This window comes from Chelonoidis abingdonii, chromosome 12, assembly GCF_003597395.2.
Source record: "Chelonoidis abingdonii isolate Lonesome George chromosome 12, CheloAbing_2.0, whole genome shotgun sequence".
NCBI classification, from domain to species: domain Eukaryota; kingdom Metazoa; phylum Chordata; order Testudines; family Testudinidae; genus Chelonoidis; species Chelonoidis abingdonii.
Genome location: NC_133780.1, coordinates 982,066 through 999,834, shown reverse-complemented (window position 1 = coordinate 999,834; position 17,769 = coordinate 982,066). Strand labels below are relative to the sequence as shown.

At 56.5% G+C, this 17,769-nt stretch overlaps 1 protein-coding gene across 1 annotated transcript in view; it reads right to left on the bottom strand.

The window, feature by feature from the left end:
• Positions 1-1,190: 1,190 nt before the first annotated feature.
• Positions 1,191-17,769, bottom strand: part of LOC116839811 (antigen-presenting glycoprotein CD1d-like) — a 26,612-nt gene continuing 10,033 nt past the window's right edge. Inside the window, 6 exon segments of the mRNA XM_075071541.1 lie at positions 1,191-2,354; positions 2,439-2,538; positions 2,821-3,117; positions 3,456-3,737; positions 4,880-4,897; positions 4,900-5,157. Coding sequence (XP_074927642.1) covers positions 2,315-2,354; positions 2,439-2,538; positions 2,821-3,117; positions 3,456-3,737; positions 4,880-4,897; positions 4,900-5,157 — 995 coding nt within the window. The 3' untranslated portion in view covers positions 1,191-2,314.

Below are 17,769 nucleotides of genomic sequence, written 5' to 3'. Positions count from 1 at the left end.
CTGAGGAGCATCTTTGAGCAACAATTCACCCCTCACAGAAATTCTGCCCTCACCCTCTTCACCTGGGGCTTCCTCTAAAGGAATATTTTTCTGAGCAACAGCAGACTCTTCCTGGGTTTCACTTACATCCAGAATCACCTCTGGCCCATCGACATGATTTTTACCCTGTCTCCTTTCAGGCAAGGTCACAGACTTACTAGATAAAAGGTTAGAGGTCCTCTTTTTCCCTCTGCAACTTTCCTCCTCCTTGCAAGTTTGCACACTGTTAGTGGGTAATGCAACCAAATCACCTTCCTGCTCTCCTTGTGCCCTGGCTAGGGGATCACCCTGAGCAGACCGAGCTGCTACACCCTTTCCCAGCAACACAGAAGCAACAGGCAAAATACAAGCAGCAGAATTGTCTGGTCTCCAGGATTTTGCTGCCCTGGGTCTTAGTATCCACCCGCCTGTTCTGACCCTTCCTACAGGCTCCGAGTCTTCCTGGGAAGGAGACCTAGTAGTTAAAAGAGAAAAAGTCTCCAGCCTGCCAGCCCTATTAGCACAACACCGAGACTGTTAAAGAGCCATTCAAGGGGGAATGAAGACATTTAACAGGCATTTGCCAACCCCCAGGTATCTCCTGTCAGTTGCTGAATGTACTGACAAAACCAGTTGTGCGGCTGTAATATTTACTCAGAACATGTCAGTCTACAGGACCTTAGTTTAAAATATTTCATGAGCGAGTTGGTGAAGATTATAAAATTACATCTCTAAAAAACCCTTGCATAGATTTTTAGATGCAGAATCATCTTTAGCCTTAAATGCTTGGATCTTCAGAGACACGATTTTTTAAATAAATCCTTCAAAAGACCTGATCTAAAACACACATTTTAATGACTATAGTAAAAACACTTCCTTCCAAAGTCTTCCTGTCCTGTCTGTCCATCCGTTTCTCCCTTCACCCGTCTCCCCCTGCCCCCCACTGAAGGAAGCCAAAGCCCTTTTCTTCCAGATAGCTGGACAAAGAGTTTCCCTTTCTTTACTTCTGACTATCTATGAACTAGTTTTAAGCAAAATCCACACCTCAGTAAGATACAAAACCCTCTGTGATGCCTGCAATCTTTGGAAACATATTTTTTAAAGTTGGTGAAATTTCAGTAAATTAGTGTCCCTTTTCCTGAAAGCAATGACCATTGTTATGAACACACTAGACCTCTGTGACTCTTTAATTTCAAATGCTCTCTGTTTCAGTGAGTTACACATGTAGCAATCTGGACTGGTTACTTTATGAAGGCGTAAGAGCACATTTCAAATATAAAATCAGCTTAGAAATACTGATGAAGAAAATGTAAGCCAGAGAAGAGCTGCATCATGTATTCCAGAATATTGAATGTCGTGTTCAGCGGGACGGCTGCCTCGCCCTTACTACAAAGCTTTTGCAAATAAATGTCTGACAGACTTCAGGGCAGATCAAAAAACCTGTGACTGATATTTTTTATTCCCAAGTTTAGTGCTTTCAGTTAGGTACCTTCTGCACGTCCATTCTGCGTGAGGGAGAGGGTACAGGGGTCTCTGCGGGGAACTGTGACTCTCTGCCACCGTGAGGCGGGCCGGGCACCTTGTTATTCTTTCTGCCTTGTCCCTCCGCCCCCGTCCCACCGGGCTGCAAGCCCAGGCTGCCGTCAGGCACAGGGGCACCAGTTTAACAATACCGCATAGGGCCCCGTAAATCCTAGGGGCGGCCCTGGGGGCACCAAGAAGCGGTCACTCTCTCCCTGGCCATAGCAAAACTGGTTCAACACACACTGCTCAGAGAAACAAACATACCAACCCTGTTAGAACCTGGCTCTCAGTTTCTGCTGTTCTACCCTTGCTCTTTTAACGTGGAGCTGGAGTCTGGCAGCTTCTGTTGCATCTGGCGAACCCTCCTCAGCAGCCAGCAGCTGCAAACGCTCCCTACGAGCCCGTTCCTCTTTCAGCAGCTTCTATTTCCAGCTTGGCCAGGGCTTGCTTCTCTCTCAGTCGCGTTTCTGCCACTTGTTGTTGATGTTCTAGGCTGTCTCTCAGGGCTTGCAGTTCCATTGCTTCTGCGGGTGCTTTCTGGCTCAAGGTCACTGATCTTTAACCAACGATACCAATGGGGATAGCATGGGGTTCTGAGCCACAGCTTCATTGACCTGGTTCTGCGGATCCTGCTGACTAAGCTGCAGTAACGATGCGGTTCTGGTGGGTCTCAACAGAGAGTGCTGGTTCAGGACAAATCGCTTACAGCAGGGCACAGGTCCAAGTTCCCAGGAGAGGGGCCGACTCCCACGCCTGGGCCGGTGCTGCCCCCTCAGGCACTGGACTCCCCTGGTCTAACGTCCTGGTAGCCCCTGGAAGGAGAGAGCAGAGGGGATGGGTTAGGGGGTGTAACATTCCCTCCACCCCCACCTCATCCCAGAGAGGGGAGGACTCACCTGCGTCTGGTCCACCACAGCACCACGGCCACGGCGGCTACGGCCAGAACCCCCAGGGTGATGCCCACGGCCAGGCCAGGGCCCCAGGGCCTGCTCTGCTCTGTAAAACAGGGGGTGACGCAGTGGGAACAGGGATACTCCACACAGATCTCCCCACCCCGTCCCATTCGCACTCCCCTCAGCCCCCACCCTGCTCCCTCCATCCCAGTCCTGTCCCGTCCACCTCAGCTCCTCCGTCCTGCTCCCCCTGATCCATTGCCCAACTCTCCCCTTCTGCCTCCCTCCGCCCCAATCCCGCTGCCTGGGCCCACCCCCGTCCCACTCACGACATGCAGGAAAAGCCCCTAGAGACTATGACACCCCCCCGGGGACGTGCACCTACCCCAGGGGATCAGTAGGCTCTGGCCCCCGAGGCTGCTGTGCTGCACCCGGCAGGCGTAGCTGTGCCCGGTGCCCGGCCCCACGGCCAGGGAGCTGTGCAGCTGGTAGGTCAGGTCCGCGTTGGGCAGGATCCCGCTGGAGTTCAGCCACCAGCCCGGCATCACCTCCTTCCCGTCCTGCAGCCAGGCCACACGGACGGGCCGGGGGTAGAAACCGGTGACCCGGCAAACCAGCAGTACCGGCGCGGGGGTCCCGGCTGGGGGAGGTGCTCGGGCAAACACCACGGCGACCGGACGCTCTGAGACAGGAGGAGAGAGACAGGGCAGGGGAGAGGGGACGATTCAGCCTGAGCCTCAGGGACCCACTAGCCAAGCCCAGCTCAACTTCCCAGGGTCAGGCGTTGGCCCCGCTGTCCTAGCCAGACCCCAATTCTACCCACTGCAGTTACCAGTAGTGACAGATTCCCCTTCACTTCCTGTCCTAAACTGCTGTGCAGTGCAGCTATGTACAGCTATTGCTGCACCCCAGCTATAGCTGCATTTGTACACCAGGCAAGGGGGCCCTGTACAAACAGCCCCCTGCCCCACCCCAGAGGTGGCTGCATCTCAGCAAGCAGGCAGTGGTGACCAGCCTCACCTTGCCTCTCCAGAGACTCTTTCCCATACTGGGCAAAGCTATTGAGCAGATAGATGCAAGTTATTCCAAGAAAAAACTGAAGCCTGGTGGACGCGCTCTTATCCCAGTTGAGAAGGTTCCGGGCGTCGAGCGCCAGCTTATCTTCCGACCGAGCGACCCAGGTGCCCGTGTCCACGTCGAAGCTCACGATGTCCTCGCCGTTCCCCGCGGCGTCATAGAATCCCCTCGAGGTGCCGTTGGGGCGCAGCTCGCAGCCGAGGGAGCCCTGGATAACAAAGGGGTCTGGAACAAGAACGGCAGGGGGACGAGGACGGGGGTCCAGAGGTTACTGGGGGGGCAGAAATAGAGAGACGGGGCAATAAAGGTCCATGACAGGTGCAATGAGGACGTTTGGCCACAAGATGGCGGCAGGATTGTGAGGTGGCCCCGGCTGGAGTTAAGGGTAAGTTGAAGTTTGTTTAAAATCGATTGTTCGAAGTGCTCTGAGGTTCATGGGCATAGTCAGATTGGTTTGAAAATCGCTGCGTTACATCGAGGCCTGAGGCAGGGCTTGTGGTGCAAATTTGGAGTCCTTTGGTCACGGGATTGCTGAGATACAGACCCCCACCAAATGACCTGCTTTCCAAGGGTCATGGTACATGTCAGGAAAGAGCAGGAGCTTCGGCTCAGGGAGTGGGACAGGGGGCCTTCCCCTCTAGGGAAGGGTGTCACGGAGTGTCGGGGAGTCAGGGCCCTGGGATCCAGAGTGACTCTCAGCCAGCCAGTAAAACAGAAGGTTTATCGGACAATAGGAACACAGACTACAGCCGAACTTGTAGGCACAACCAGGACCCCTCAATCAAGTCCTTCTGGGGGTTCAGGGAGCTTAGACCCCAGCTTGGGGTTCCCTGCGTTGCACCACCCAACCCAAACTGAAACTAAAAAAATTCCTCTCCTCGCTTTCTCCCCCTCCGCTCTGCTCCTCCTCCTTTGGCTCAGTCTCCGGGCAGAAGGTGTCACTTCTCCCACCCCACTCCTGGCTGAGGTTACAGCTCAGGGAGCTTCCTTCTCATCCCCAGTGTAACTCCCCTGCAACTTTCCCAGGTCACATCCGCCCCGCTCCCTGCTCCGTCACATGGGGTTGCTGACAGACCCCCACCCAAATGACCTGCTTTCCAAGGGTCATGGTACATGTCAGGAAAGAGCAGGAGCTTCGGCTCAGGGAGTGGGACAGGGGGCCTTCCCCTCTAGGGAGTGCAGGCTACAATCTGGCCCAGACCTGGCTGGAGAATGGGACACGGGTGTTTCCCTCCAGGGGACGCCGGCTCCAATCAGCCCAAGGGCCAGGGACTGGCTGTCTTGCCCCCAGTGACACACTCAGTGTCAGTTCTCAGCACCCCGGGTTGGAGGCCGGCGGGGATCCCCTCAGACCGCTCCATACTCACAGCCCATTCCGTGCTGTGGGCTATTCTGTTCACAATCCGGTTGAAGTTGAATAGATAGTGATGGATCACCAGCTCCAGGTCCTGCCACTGCTTTGGGGTCAGGCCCTGCTGGGCCCAGGGCTGCAGGAAGCGGATCTTGCAGGTGCTGCAGGCCAGGGAGTGGGTCTCCAAGTCGCCCAGCAGGGCCATCACCGCCACGTCCGTGGAGCTGGCGTTGTGGAAGACGTTGATTTGGAACAGCCGAAGGGTGACAGATGCTGTGGGGACAGGGGAGGAGGCTGGGGCAGGGGGCAGGAAACAAGTGGAGGACAAAGCGGGTAGGGAGAGTCTCTGTCCTGTAAACAATCCTGCACTACGGGGTCTCCCTGCTGATCCCTAGCCTGCTGTGATGAAGTGGGGGATTTTCTTGTTTTCTTTGGGTTTCCAGTGGGTTACGTGCAGAGGGAGGGGGACTCAGTTTCCCCGGGTGTTACTGGTTTAACAAGGGGAGGGGAGAGGGAGTTTGTTGGCACAGAGGACCAGAGAGGGAACTCGGGACCCCGGCCGATGGCCTGGAGGATGGAGACCCCAGCGACTGGTGACCTGACGACCCGGAGACCCCGCTCAGGAGACACAGCTGGTTCTGGCCAGTGGGGGACAATGGGCTGCGGGAAGAGGACCCCGGTGACCTGACCAGCCGGTTCAGCCAGAGGGGCCAGAGGGGGGCTGAGAGGGGAGGAGACCCAGGCCTTCCATTTACGACCTGTTTCCCTGGAGAGAAGCCAATGGACAGAGGGGCTTGGGGCCGGGGATATCGGAGGCCCAGCTGGGAAGCAGGGGGGCTCTGGGCTGGAAGGGGGAGCAGGCAGAGCCCCCCTGGCTGCAGGGGGACTGGGATGTGCTGGGCTGAGGGAGGCCAGGCCTGAGGCCCTGAGAGTTTCCTGTGCTGGGTTCAACTCTTAATAAACCTCCTGTGTTACGCTGGCTGAGAGTCGCTCCGGGCTAGAGAACAGGGCGGGGTGGGGGCATCAACCCCTTTGGGGGTGAGGAGGCCCGGGGGGCCCAGAGCGCGTGGACTCCCCGAGGGGCCCACGGCAGAGACAGACGTGCTGAGGCTCAGGGAGGTGCGGCTCCAGGAGGTGGAGGGGCCTGACCCCGGCAGAGAGTGGCCCCCTGTGAAGGGCTGTTGCACTGAAAGGGGCACCCCCCACGGACCGCACGGGGCCACGCGTGGGCACGACCTGGGAGTCCGTGACACCTGCCTCCCCCAGCCAGGGTCACTAGCCCAGCGTGGTACTTCCCCAGCGTGGTACTTCCTCCGCAGCCCACACGCCTCTCAGACCAACTTCTCTATTTCTCTGTCTTGCTCAGCTCTGCACCCGCAGCTGCCAGCCCCGAGCCGATCCGGGCAGAGTCAGTCGGGGAGCAGGGGGCAGCGCGGGAGGGGAGTCCCCGGCAGCAAGGTCAGAAGAACACTCCTGAACGACAAGTTTTAGTGATGAAAAGTGCCAGTGTCAACAGCCCTGGTACCGACAAAGCCGCTGCCACTCGTGGGGGGAGTGTTTTCTGCCAGCGTCTCCCCTGCCCACAAACAGCAGCTACACTGCGCGCCCTTTACCAGCCACAGCCGAAGTGTGTGTGACGCCCCCTCCGTCTCCTCCGGCCTGGGGTAGCACTGCTCCCTCACAAAGCCCCCCGTGCCGCCCTGGGGCATCAGGCCAGCCCAGACTGCCCGGAGAGAGCCCCTTGCTGCCCCCGCCCCACCCCCTGCAGCCCAGCCCCTAGCGCCGCCCTGGGGCAATGGGGAGCCCTGACTGCCCGGGCAGAGCCCCCTGCTGCCCCTACTCCCTGCAGCCCAGCCCCTAGCACCGCCCTGGGGCAATGGGGAGCCCTGACTGCCTGGGCAGAGCCCCTTGCTGGCCCCCGCCCCGATTCCTGCAGCCTCTCTCTATCTCCCTAGCAGGACCCCGCTGGGCAATGGGAGCCCTGACTGCCCGGGCAGAGCCCCTGCGCCCACCCACCCCTGCATCCGCCCATGCTTCTCTAATGTAGCCGTGGGGCGGCCTACTGGGGCAATTGGGGAGCCCCAGACTGCCCAGGCAGAGCCCTGCTGGCCCGCCGCGGATCCTGCAGCCGCAGCCCTAGCAGCCGCCCTGGGCCATGGGAGCCCTGACGCCTGGCGAGCCCTTGCGCCCCCCCCCGATAACCTGCAAGCCCAGCCCTAGTGCCGCCCTGGGCATCCAGGCAGCCCTGACATGCTCGAGAGAGCCCCCTGCTCTCCGCCCCGCCCCGACCCTGCTCCCATCCGCCGTCGCTGACCCTTGCTGCTCCAGCCCCTTGCTGGCCCCCCTCACCCCCGACCCCCGCCGGCCGCCCAGCACCACCGTCAGAAGCAAGTGGGGAGCCACGACGCCGACAGGCGAAGACCCCTGCTGGCCCCCATCTCCCCCACCTTATCCCTGCAGTCCAGCCCCTAGCGCCGGGGCTGTGGACAGGCTGGGTTGTTGTTGTAGGGTTGCCTGGGCCGCTGGCTGTGAACAGGCCTGGGTGTTATTGTAGGGTTGCCGGGACAGCGCAGGGCTTGGTGGACAGGCTGGGTTGTTATGTAAGGGTTGCTGGGAGCTCTGGGCTAATAGACAGCTGGTTTGTTATTGGTAAGGGATTGCTCTTATTGCGGTGCTGTCTCACACGGTCTCATAACATGACATGCCCAATGACCTCCCAGTTGTTGTGGGTGCAAACTGCCACGTGTGGGTGGGACTCCATGGGGTGTGCCGGCTTCTGGGGGCTGGGGACCTCATCTGTGCAGGGGAGCCCCCCTGCTTGGGTTTTCCCACTTGGCCCAGGAGGCAGACGCTGCAAGTTTGCCAGTTTTGAATCTCCCCCAAATTCCATTCTCTTGGGTTCCAGCTCTGTCTCAACCCATTGCTGGGGTCAGGGCGAGGTCTGGGTGTTGGGCCTGCCCCTTCAGTGTCCCCTGTTCCTCCAGCACAGAGTAACGCGAGCAGGTGATGCTACCCGCAGGCAGGGGGTCGCAGGTCCCCGGGGTGACCCCTGTGACGTTGCACTCCATATTCTTATATGGAGATGATGCTAATGAGTGAATTTAACCTATGGGAATATGCTCATGCAAAACGTCTCTTGTAAGGGATCAGTACAAACTTTTAATCTACTGAGTGTGGGATCATCCTGTTTGTATGAATGTACCTACTCTGTATCTGAAACCAGGAATACTGAGCCTATAACTCTGAGGGCGATTGTAGTTATGGCAAATGGGGGCCACTAGTGGTGGCTTGAATCTTGATGGCTCCCATGAACCAGGACAATTTGCTGAAATGCTGTTTACTCACAACCTTGCCCTGGGTCTGTGCAGGCCAACCTGAAAGAAAGGAAGAATAAAAGAGCCTTGGCCACTTGGAGATGTGCAGGCCGGGAGGTACAAGCTGTTTTCGTACAGCTGTGCAGGGAAAGCGCTGGAGTGTGCACACTGACAAGCTACCAGCGTCAGTGTGGCCACATTTACAGTATGCAGCTCTGTTGGAGTGGTGCATTGGTGGGCAGCTATCCCGTTCAAGTGCTGCAACAGGTGCCTTTTCAAAAGGAGGGTTGGGTGGAGTGGTGACAGGAGCCGGTGGGGGGGAGACAGAGAGTGGATTTTTGGAGCTGACACTGTGTCAGCTCCCTGCCTGCAAGTTCTAAGGATGGAAGATACACAGCATCAACCTTCAAATCATTTTAAAAGTTTAATTCCCTTCCCCTACCCTCTCTTATTCACTATGCAATAATGCACTCCTAAATAGCCTTCAGAGCAGATAAGCAGCGCCTCCAAAACGGACTCACCCTCTGCCGTGTGGCTTCTCTCCTCAAAGCAAACAGCTGTGAAATTCCAAGCAATCCCCTCCGCCTGCCTCTCTGCTCGATTGCACATACAAGCTGTGTTTGTGTTTTAGATAAGCAGCTCCGGGAAGCCGGAGTTCAGCCACTCTTCCGGTTTGTTGTGAACAGGCATTCTGGGATACCTCCAAATACCTCAGAGGCCAATTACAGCGCTTTTGGTGGCCACACTGGCGGAGCAGCGCTACATCACCAGCGCTGCAATCCTTACACCCGTGGCAGAGCAGGAGTACGGCCAGCGCTGCAGCCAGGGAGATGCAGCCCTGTATGTGCCTTGCAGGTGTGGACGGTGAGTAAGTTGCAGCGCTGGTGGTGGGTTTACAGCACTGCAACTCTCCAGTGTAGCCACATGATACCGGAATCCATCTTAAACCTGGTGTTTTTCCATGTAGAAGGAGGGGTGGGGACCCAGAGAGGGACAAAGGATTTCCGCCTTGTGCCAAAGCTACATAAGGGGGTGGAACAGGACAAAGGGGGCTGCAGTCATGAGACATCCCCGAGCTACCACCTGACCTGGAGCTAACCAGGGCTGTACTGGGGGAAGGGTTGGGCCCAGACTAGGAAGGTGTCTCCAGTCTGTGAAAGAAGCTGATTGGCACATCTCTGAGGGTGAGATTTACCTGCATTTAGTTTCTGACTGTATTAGGCTCAGACGTGCGTGTTTTTGCTTTATTTTACCTGGTGACTCACTTTGTTCTGTCTGTTATTACTTGCAGCCACTTAAATCCGACTTTTTATTCTTACTAAAATCACTTTGGTTTATTATTGAACCCAGAGTAAGTGATAAATACCTGGGGGGGGGGGCAAACAGCTGTGCCTCTCTGTCTGTCAGTGTTATAGAGGGCGGACAATTTAAGAGTTTACTCTGTGTAAACTTTATACAGAGTAAAACGGATTTATCGGAGGGTTTTGATCCCATTGGGAGCTGGAGACAGGTAACCAGTTGAGTGGTTTTCAGTTCAAGCCTGCAGCTCTGGGGACATGGTTCACACCCTGGGTGTGTGTTGCAGCAGGCTAGTGTGTCTGGCTCAACAAGGCAGGGTTCTGGAGTCCCAAGTCCCAGGGTCAGAGGTAGTTTCAGCACATCAGGTGAGAATCCCAAGGGGGTCTCTGTGACTGAACCCGTCACAACAGCCCCCGTCACGACAACCCCACTGAGCTGTGTGATGGAGGGAAGGAGGCCAGGCAGTCACAGCCACAGACAGACCATGTGCCGTCCCTGTATCTTCGCTGTGGAGCAGGCACAGCAGGTCCGTGCACAGCAAGACAGCAGGAGACACTGGGGAGCAGTCCCCTGAGAGCGCAGCGAGGTGACTGCAATGGGTTTCACACCGTTTTGCCGGCAGTTGTTGTACCACATGTGCTCTGCAATGCTGATGCTGGGGTGTCACGGAGTCCCTGGGCGATGCTCTGGAACTGCTCCCCACAAAGCCAGTCAGGACTCTGGGGAGCCTCCTCTCCCTTGGAGCAGACTGTCTGCAGGGCAAGAAGCTCCCATGGCTTCACCTCCTGGGTCTCTCCTTGGAGCATTCAGCATCCTCTGCCCCTCCGTGGGCTTCCCACAGCGAGCCCACCCAGGTGGGGTCCTGGGGAAGCCACAGGGTCCTGCACCCCCACTTTGCAGTCAGACGTGACTCTTAGCCAGCAAAACAGAGGTTTTTCGATGACAAGGAACAGAGTCTAAAACAGACTTGAGCGACAGCGAACCGACCTCTCGGCCGGGTCCATTCTGGGGGCAGTGAGCAACCCCTAGGTCTGCACTTCACTCCTTGTCCCATAGCTCCCGACTAACAACCTCCAGCCCTCCTCTCTGCTCAGCCCCTTTCCCGCGGCCCGGAGGTCACACGATCCCTTTGTCTCCAACACCTTCAGTTGGCACCTTTAGCAGAGGAGGGGCCCAGGCCATCACGTTGCTAGAGACAGAGTGCCAGGCCATTTAGGGGCAACTTGGCCTTATGCTCTGCCAGATACTTAAGAACTGCACAGGGGACACTGAGCACCAACACAGTATCAGAAAAACATAAGAAGCAGTCCATTCGTCCCATGGGGCTTGTCTCTTTTGCAGCAGGGGCTTATGTTACTGGTCTGTGGTTTAGGGTCAACACTGGAATCGGAGCGCACACAAAGACCTCCGTACACACCAGCGTGTTCGTCCTGGCTATAGTGCAATAAGACGACACAGGCTGTTTAGTTCTGCAGTATCATTGTTAGCAACCAGGGGCCATTTGCACATTCTGGTTTCTTCACCATTCCTCCCGGTTTAATGTTTGCGCTGACAGTTGGAATCTTGATGGCTCCCAGAACCACGGACAATTGACTGTGGCTGGCTCTGTTTGCAGACAGGCCTCCTGTGGGTCAGCTGGGAGGAATGAAGGCTGGGGGGGGGGGGTGTCGCACAGGACATGTGACCTTGTCACCTGGTACTGGAATCCATCTTTAACCTGGTGCTTTTCCATTGAGAAGGGGGGGTGGGGACCCAGAGAGGGACAAAGGATTCCAGCCTGGTGCCAAAGCTATAAAAGGGGGTGGAACAGAACAAAGGGGGCTGCAGTCATGAGACATCCCCGAGCTACCACCTGAGCTGGAGCAAGGGCTGTACCAGGGAAAGGATTGGGCCCAGCTAGGAAGGCGTCTCCAGTCTGTGACAGAAGTTTATTGAACGATCGCTGAGGGTGAGATTTTATCTGTAATCACGTTATTACTGTATTAGGCTTAGACGTGCGTGTTTTATTTTATTTTGTTTGGCAATTCGCTTTGTTCTGTCTGCTACTACTTGGAACCACTTAACTCTGACTTTCTGTATTTAGTAAAATCACTTTTTACTTGTTAATTGACCCAGAGTCTGTATTAATGCCTGGGGGGGGGGGCGCAAACAGCTGTGCATCTCTCTCTATCAGTGCTACAGAGGGCGAACAATTTACAAGTTTACCCTGAATAAGCTTTATACTGGGTAAAACGGATTTATTTGGGGTTTGGACCCCATTGGGAGCTCGGTATCCGAGTGTTGGAGACAGGAGCACTTCTTAAGCTGTTTTCAGTCAAGCCTGCACATTTAGGGGACGTGGTTCAGATCTGGGTCTGGGTTTGCAGCAGGCTAGCGTGTCTGGCTCAAACCAGGCAGGGCACTGAAGTCCCAAGCTGCCCAGGGAAACAGGCTCGGGGTAGTGTCAGCCCATCAGTTAACAGTTTCCGAGGGGTTTTCTGTGATCCAGCCCATCACAGCACAATACACAGTGACCAGCTGGGGGTCTCCTAACCCCTGCCTGCACAGAAACATGTTTCAATTTCAAGTGACCTGCCTGTTCTCGACTTTAAGAACATCTTTTTTAGGTCTCACTACAGGGAGGAGGGATAGCTCAGTGTTTTGAGCCCTGGCCTGCTAAACCCAGGGTTGTGAGCTCAATCCTTGAGGGGGTCACTTAGGGAGCTGGGGCAAAAATTGGTCCTGCTAGTGAAGGCAGGGGGCTGGACTCAATGACCTTTCAGGGTCCCTTCCAGCTCTAGGAGATTGGTATATCTCCAATTATTATTTAGAACTCCTTAAATCTCATCCACACATATGTCTCACAATGCTTATGGCCACCTGCGCATCGCTGGCTTTGTTAGAGTCCCCACTCTAATGAATTATTACACGTCTGTCTGACCCAGGGGATCCCTGTGAAACTCCTGTGCACACCGTGTGCCCTCTGCCAGTTGACATCAGGAGGTTCCTGGGTCATTCCCTTTTGGCTCTCAGACTCCCTGGTTTGAGAGAAAGGAGCTGCTGGAAGAGTCACGAATGCTCAAAGGCATCGTTCCTTTCGCTCCAGGTCAGTCAAGCCAGTTCAGTTCCACTTCCATCAGACTGTTGGTGTGACCAGCTGTGCCTGCGCTGCCCGAGGGAGGGAAAAGCCAGCACCCTCAGCTCTGTGTCAGGGGAGGGTTCACACACAGCGCCTGGGATGCCATCCCTTGTCGCTATTTATCCTGACTGGGCGGCAGGTTGATGCATGTCAGTCCCTATCTCCCCAGGTCACACGAGCATTGTCATCATCGCTTTATGAGGAGACGACTTCTGTGTTTCCCGATAACCGGAGGAAATATTTTTCTCCTGTTTCCTTGTGTGGGGGACATTGGCTAGAAAGTGTCCCTGTCTCAAGCTCTCCCCTGTCCCGCTGGCTGCAGTCGCTCTTCTCTGGATTTACACTTCGCTTTGTACTCTCCAGGCTGTACCCCAAGGCTGAGTGAGGCCTTAGAGTCTGCCTAAGTTTTGCACATTTCACTATGGTGACGGATCTGCTAGCATGACAGTTCTGTGCAGGGAGCTGGGGCCGCCCCACACAGGTTCCTGCAAGGGCAGCGAGAGTGATTGGGGGGCTGGGCAGAGGCCAGGCGACGGCTAACTCAGGGGGAGTGTGCAGGAGGGAAGGAGGGGACCCCCCCAGGTGGGAGCAGCACAGGATGGTGGGGAGAGCCCAGGGAGGGGACAACGACAGACAGGGACATTCAACCAGAGGGCACCAGGCCTCAATCAGCAGCGCAGGAGTGAACCCCCAGGTTCCCAGCTTCTCCATTCTCCAGGACGGGATCTGATTCAGGAGCCCGGCAGGGAAAGCGACATCACCACCTGGCAGTGAGGCTAGCGGAGAACAACGTTGAGTCAAAATCCAGCTCCAGCCACTCCATATGCTCCTCGTTTGATTTCAGGAGAGACTTTTGTGTTTTAGAAAGATTGTTCTAAGAGCAAGAGGCCCCAGGGAAAACGTGGGAAGTGGTGTGGAGTGTGAAAGGGACGTTGTTGCTCATGTCGACCCTCCTGGGAAAATCTCGAAACAGGCATCATGCAGTCAGCAGTCTGACCTGCATGTTACTGCATGTTCTTTCGCACGTTTAGGTGAAAAGGGAAGCAGCTCGGAGGGTAGCACAAGTAAGTGTCAGAATTCAGGGTCAGGAGTTCATCCATTTCTGCTGCGTTTCTCAAGTGAGTTTGATTTTGAAGAGGGGAAGTGGATTTGTTTCATGACTACAGGGGCACTGACTGGTTTTCAGGCACTTCACACTGTGTCTGCAACTCCCTGATGGTCCAGGGGCATGTGGGACTAGCGAGGAGACCTGGAGGGGAGGCAAGAGGGCACATCTGTAGCTCAGACTCTGAATGGTCTGAGTCAGGTTCATGGGGAGCCAGGGGCTGTGATTAGCCCCACACTTCTTGGGCGGGGCTGAGAGAAGGGCAGGAAGTTCCTGGGTCACTAGAAAACTGTATTCAAGCCTGAAGGGAAAATTAAAGCAAACTGCGGTGAATCAAAATTCAAGTGAAACCCCCACTGGGGACTCGTTTCCTGGACTGCTGGCCCCATCCCGGAGCCATTCACCTTTCTTAGTCGCCAGGCAGATGAGCAATCCCAGGACCATGCAGCGCGGAGCCCCCAACCACACCACCGTCTTGCCCCGGCAGAGTCAGCCTGTGCCTCTGTGGAAAGAAGAGCACAGCTGGTTTAGGCTGAGCTCAGCCTGTCCTTCCCCTTGCGCTCTCTGCCCCCAGGGTTGGGGCAGGGCTCTGACCCAGGCCAATCTCCCGAGGGCTGCCCCTGTGGGCTCAGGGGCTGCCCCACATCCACAGGCTCTTACCCCAGTGCACGGTGAGGGGGCCCCGCAGGCTGATGTGCTCCACCTGGCAGGTGTACACGCCCCCACACCGGGGGCTCATCTCCAGCATCACCAGGATCTGGAAGGTCCAGTCTCCGTTCTGGAGCAGCTCCATGGACACCACCCCGTCCGTCTGCTCCTGCCCGTTCTTCAGCCACTTGATCTCGATCCCCGAGGGGTAAAACCCCATCACGGTGCAAAGCAGCAGGTGGGAGTGGGGCTGGGACCCTGATTTCATGGGGGAAACTTTCACGTTGGGCCGAACTGGAAGAAGCGGGAGAGAGAGAGATGGGAAAGGAGCGAGAGACAGAGCAGGACTCAGGGAGACCAGGTTCCAGCTCCAATTTTTAGTCTTCCTTCGGAGCACGAAGAGATCATCACAGAGCCGGGTGAAAGTACCATTGTTAACCTTTGGTGTCCCCCATTGTCCCTATCTGGGGGACACCTACTGGGGTAGGTGGGGTGAGGTCCCACAGAACTGGGGAAGGGCAAACCTAGCACCTGTCTTTATAAACAGGAACAAAGGGGACCTGGGGAATTACAGACCAGTCCTCGTAACTTGGTACCTGGAAAGGTACTGGAACAAATTATCAAGCAATCAGTTTGTCAGCACCTGGGGGTAATAGAATTAGAAGGACTCGCCAGCTTGGATTTGTCAAGAACAAATCATGCGAAACCAGCCTCATTCCCTCCTTGGACAGGGTTACCGGCCTGGTGGGCAGGCGGGAAGCAGTAGACATTATGGATTTTGATTTTAGTCAGGCTTTAGACCCAGTCCCGCGGGACGTTCTCGTAGGTCAACCAGGGAAATGGGGGGCTCGCCGGTAGATGACATGACAGCCATGTGGGTGCACGACTGTTTGAAAGTCCGTACTCAGAAAGCAGGAGGGTGTATCTAGTGGGGTCCCCCAAGGCTCAGCCCTGGCTCCAGTACTAGTCCAGAGCTTCATTAATGGCTTGGATAATGGAGTGGGGGGCCCTAGAACATTAACTCCACATAACCCCGCGGGCACTGCGGCTCCCCAGTCCCATCGAGTGGCTGACAGAGGCTGACGGACGTGGCTCTGTTGGCTCAGGCAGTAAAAGCTCCCACTTGAGGCTCCAGAGATTGAGGATTCAATTCCCCTGGGAACTACCCACACAAGATATTGCGTTACGCCCCCACTTTCCTCTCCCACCATTCACCCTTCCCCCTCCATCGTCCTGGGGGCCTGGCTGCAGCAGGATCGGGGCTGGGCACAGCTTTCCGGCTGCACTTCCCCAGAGGGGATGTCCCAGTGCCTGCTCGGCTGCGCTTTGCTCACCTGGCGGCTCCGTGCAATGAGCCAGGTGGGTTCTCAGCACCGTCACCAGCCGAGCCCCAGCCCCGAGGTAGGACCCAGCCAGCCCCCAAGGCTGCTCCACAGGGAAGGGGATGAATGAGGAAACTCGCCCAAATCACCCAGACCGAGATCTTCCCTGCCCAGCTCCGAGCACCAGACCCCGGATGCTGCTCATCACCCTGGGGGGCACCCCCAGGCAAGGGACCAGGCAGCATCCAGCTCAGCTGCCCCCTTCCCCGAGTGTAGTGGGGAGAGGAGGGGACACAGGGTCCCAGCAGCTGCAGCTGGGCCAGGGTCAGGCACGGACAGGGCAGGAGTGAAGGGAGGCAGGGGAGATGCCAGGCGGGTTGGGTTAATTTAACCCTTTTGGTGCTGTCTCTGCCTGAGCCACTCGGTCCCTTGGGAGCCACCGTGCAGGTGAGGGGCCCAGACCCCTGGGCAGAGGGGGGCCCAGCGGATGGTGCAAGGGCGCCTCTCAGTGGATAGTCCCGGGAATGAAGGTGCTGCCCCTGTCCGGGAAAAGCTGGCTCCTGCCCCAGACGCCTCCTGCCCCAGACACCCCTTTCGGACTCCTGGATCCCCAGGCCGGAAGGGACCCTTGTGACCCTCTAGTCTGACCCTGTTCAGCGCAGGCCAGAGACCTGCCCCACAAGCAGATCATGGAGAAAAACAGCCAGTCGTGAGTTAAACACCGTCCGGGTGGGAAATCCACCACAGCCTTGGAAACTTGTTCCACTGGTTATTTACCCTGTGAAACATTCACCCCTTATCTCCAGTCTGAATCTGTCTATCTTCAGCTTCCAGGCACTGGATCAGGTTCTGCCTTTGTCTGGCACATGGAGGAGAACCATGATCCAATTTCTGTTCCCCTTGTAGGTACCTGATGGCCTGTAATCAAGCCACCCTGGTGCACAACCCAGAATGTGGGACCACTGTGCCCCCTTCGCTCTCCAGCCTGGGCTGTGTCTCACAGAGCTGGGCCGGTGACAAGCAGCAAACCCCTCCGGGTGCTCAGCGTGTGGAGCCTACACCCAGCTAAACTGCATGAATGCTCCAGAGCCATTCACGCATCATACGCAGAGAGGCACCAGCCTTGCAGCCCAGCACTCCACCCTCTGGCACGGCTCCAGACGCCCTTCGACACTGCAACATCGTTAATCCGGCCACCACGTGGACAAAGGGAAGTGAACGGGCGACCGACACCCCTTGTTAACCTGAGCTGAGATTCTCTGAGCTCTTCCCCCAGACCGCGCTGGCTTAGGTAAAAGCTAACACCGGTTTATTAACCATAGAAAGCCAGATTGTAAGTGATTATACGCAGAGATTGGGATCAAAGTTGGTTACGTAAGAAATACAGACAAATTTGCAGACTCAGCAAGATTTGAATCAAGGAGTTTCTCACCTAACTGCCTGGTTCAGGCACTTTACAGTTCTTAGTACAAGGGGGGATTTCCTTCTCCCCTAGGACCAGTCTCCCCAGATGAAAGTTCTCACGGGGTCCCCGGGCGATGCTCTGGAACTGCTCCCCACAAAGCCAGTCAGGACTCTGGGGAGCCTCCTCTCCCTTGGAGCAGACTGTCTGCAGGGCAAGAAGCTCACACGTCTTCACCTCCTGGGTCTCTCCTTGGAGCATTCAGCATCCTCTGCCCCTCCGTGCGCTTCCCCCAGCGAGTCCGCACAGGCAGGGTCCTGGGGAAGCCAGAGGGTCCTGCACCCCGACTCTGCAGTCAGACGTGACTCTCAGCCAGCTGGGGACACAGAAGGTTTATCAGCCGACAGGACACAGTCCACAGCAGAGCTTTCAGGTACAGACAACAGGACCCCTCAGTCGGGTCCATCTTGGGGAGTGGGGAGCCCAAAGCCCAGTGCTGGGCCCCCCTCCATTTCTCCAGCCAGCTCCAAACTGACTCACCCTCCAGCCCCTCCTCTGCCTTTGTCCCTTTCCCGGGCCAGGAGGCACCTGATCTCTTTGTCCCCAACCCCTTCCGTTGGCATCTTGCCGGGGAGGGGCTGTCACGGAGTCTGGCCCTGCACCCCTCTTCCTGGGACCCACAGTGACTTTTATCCAGC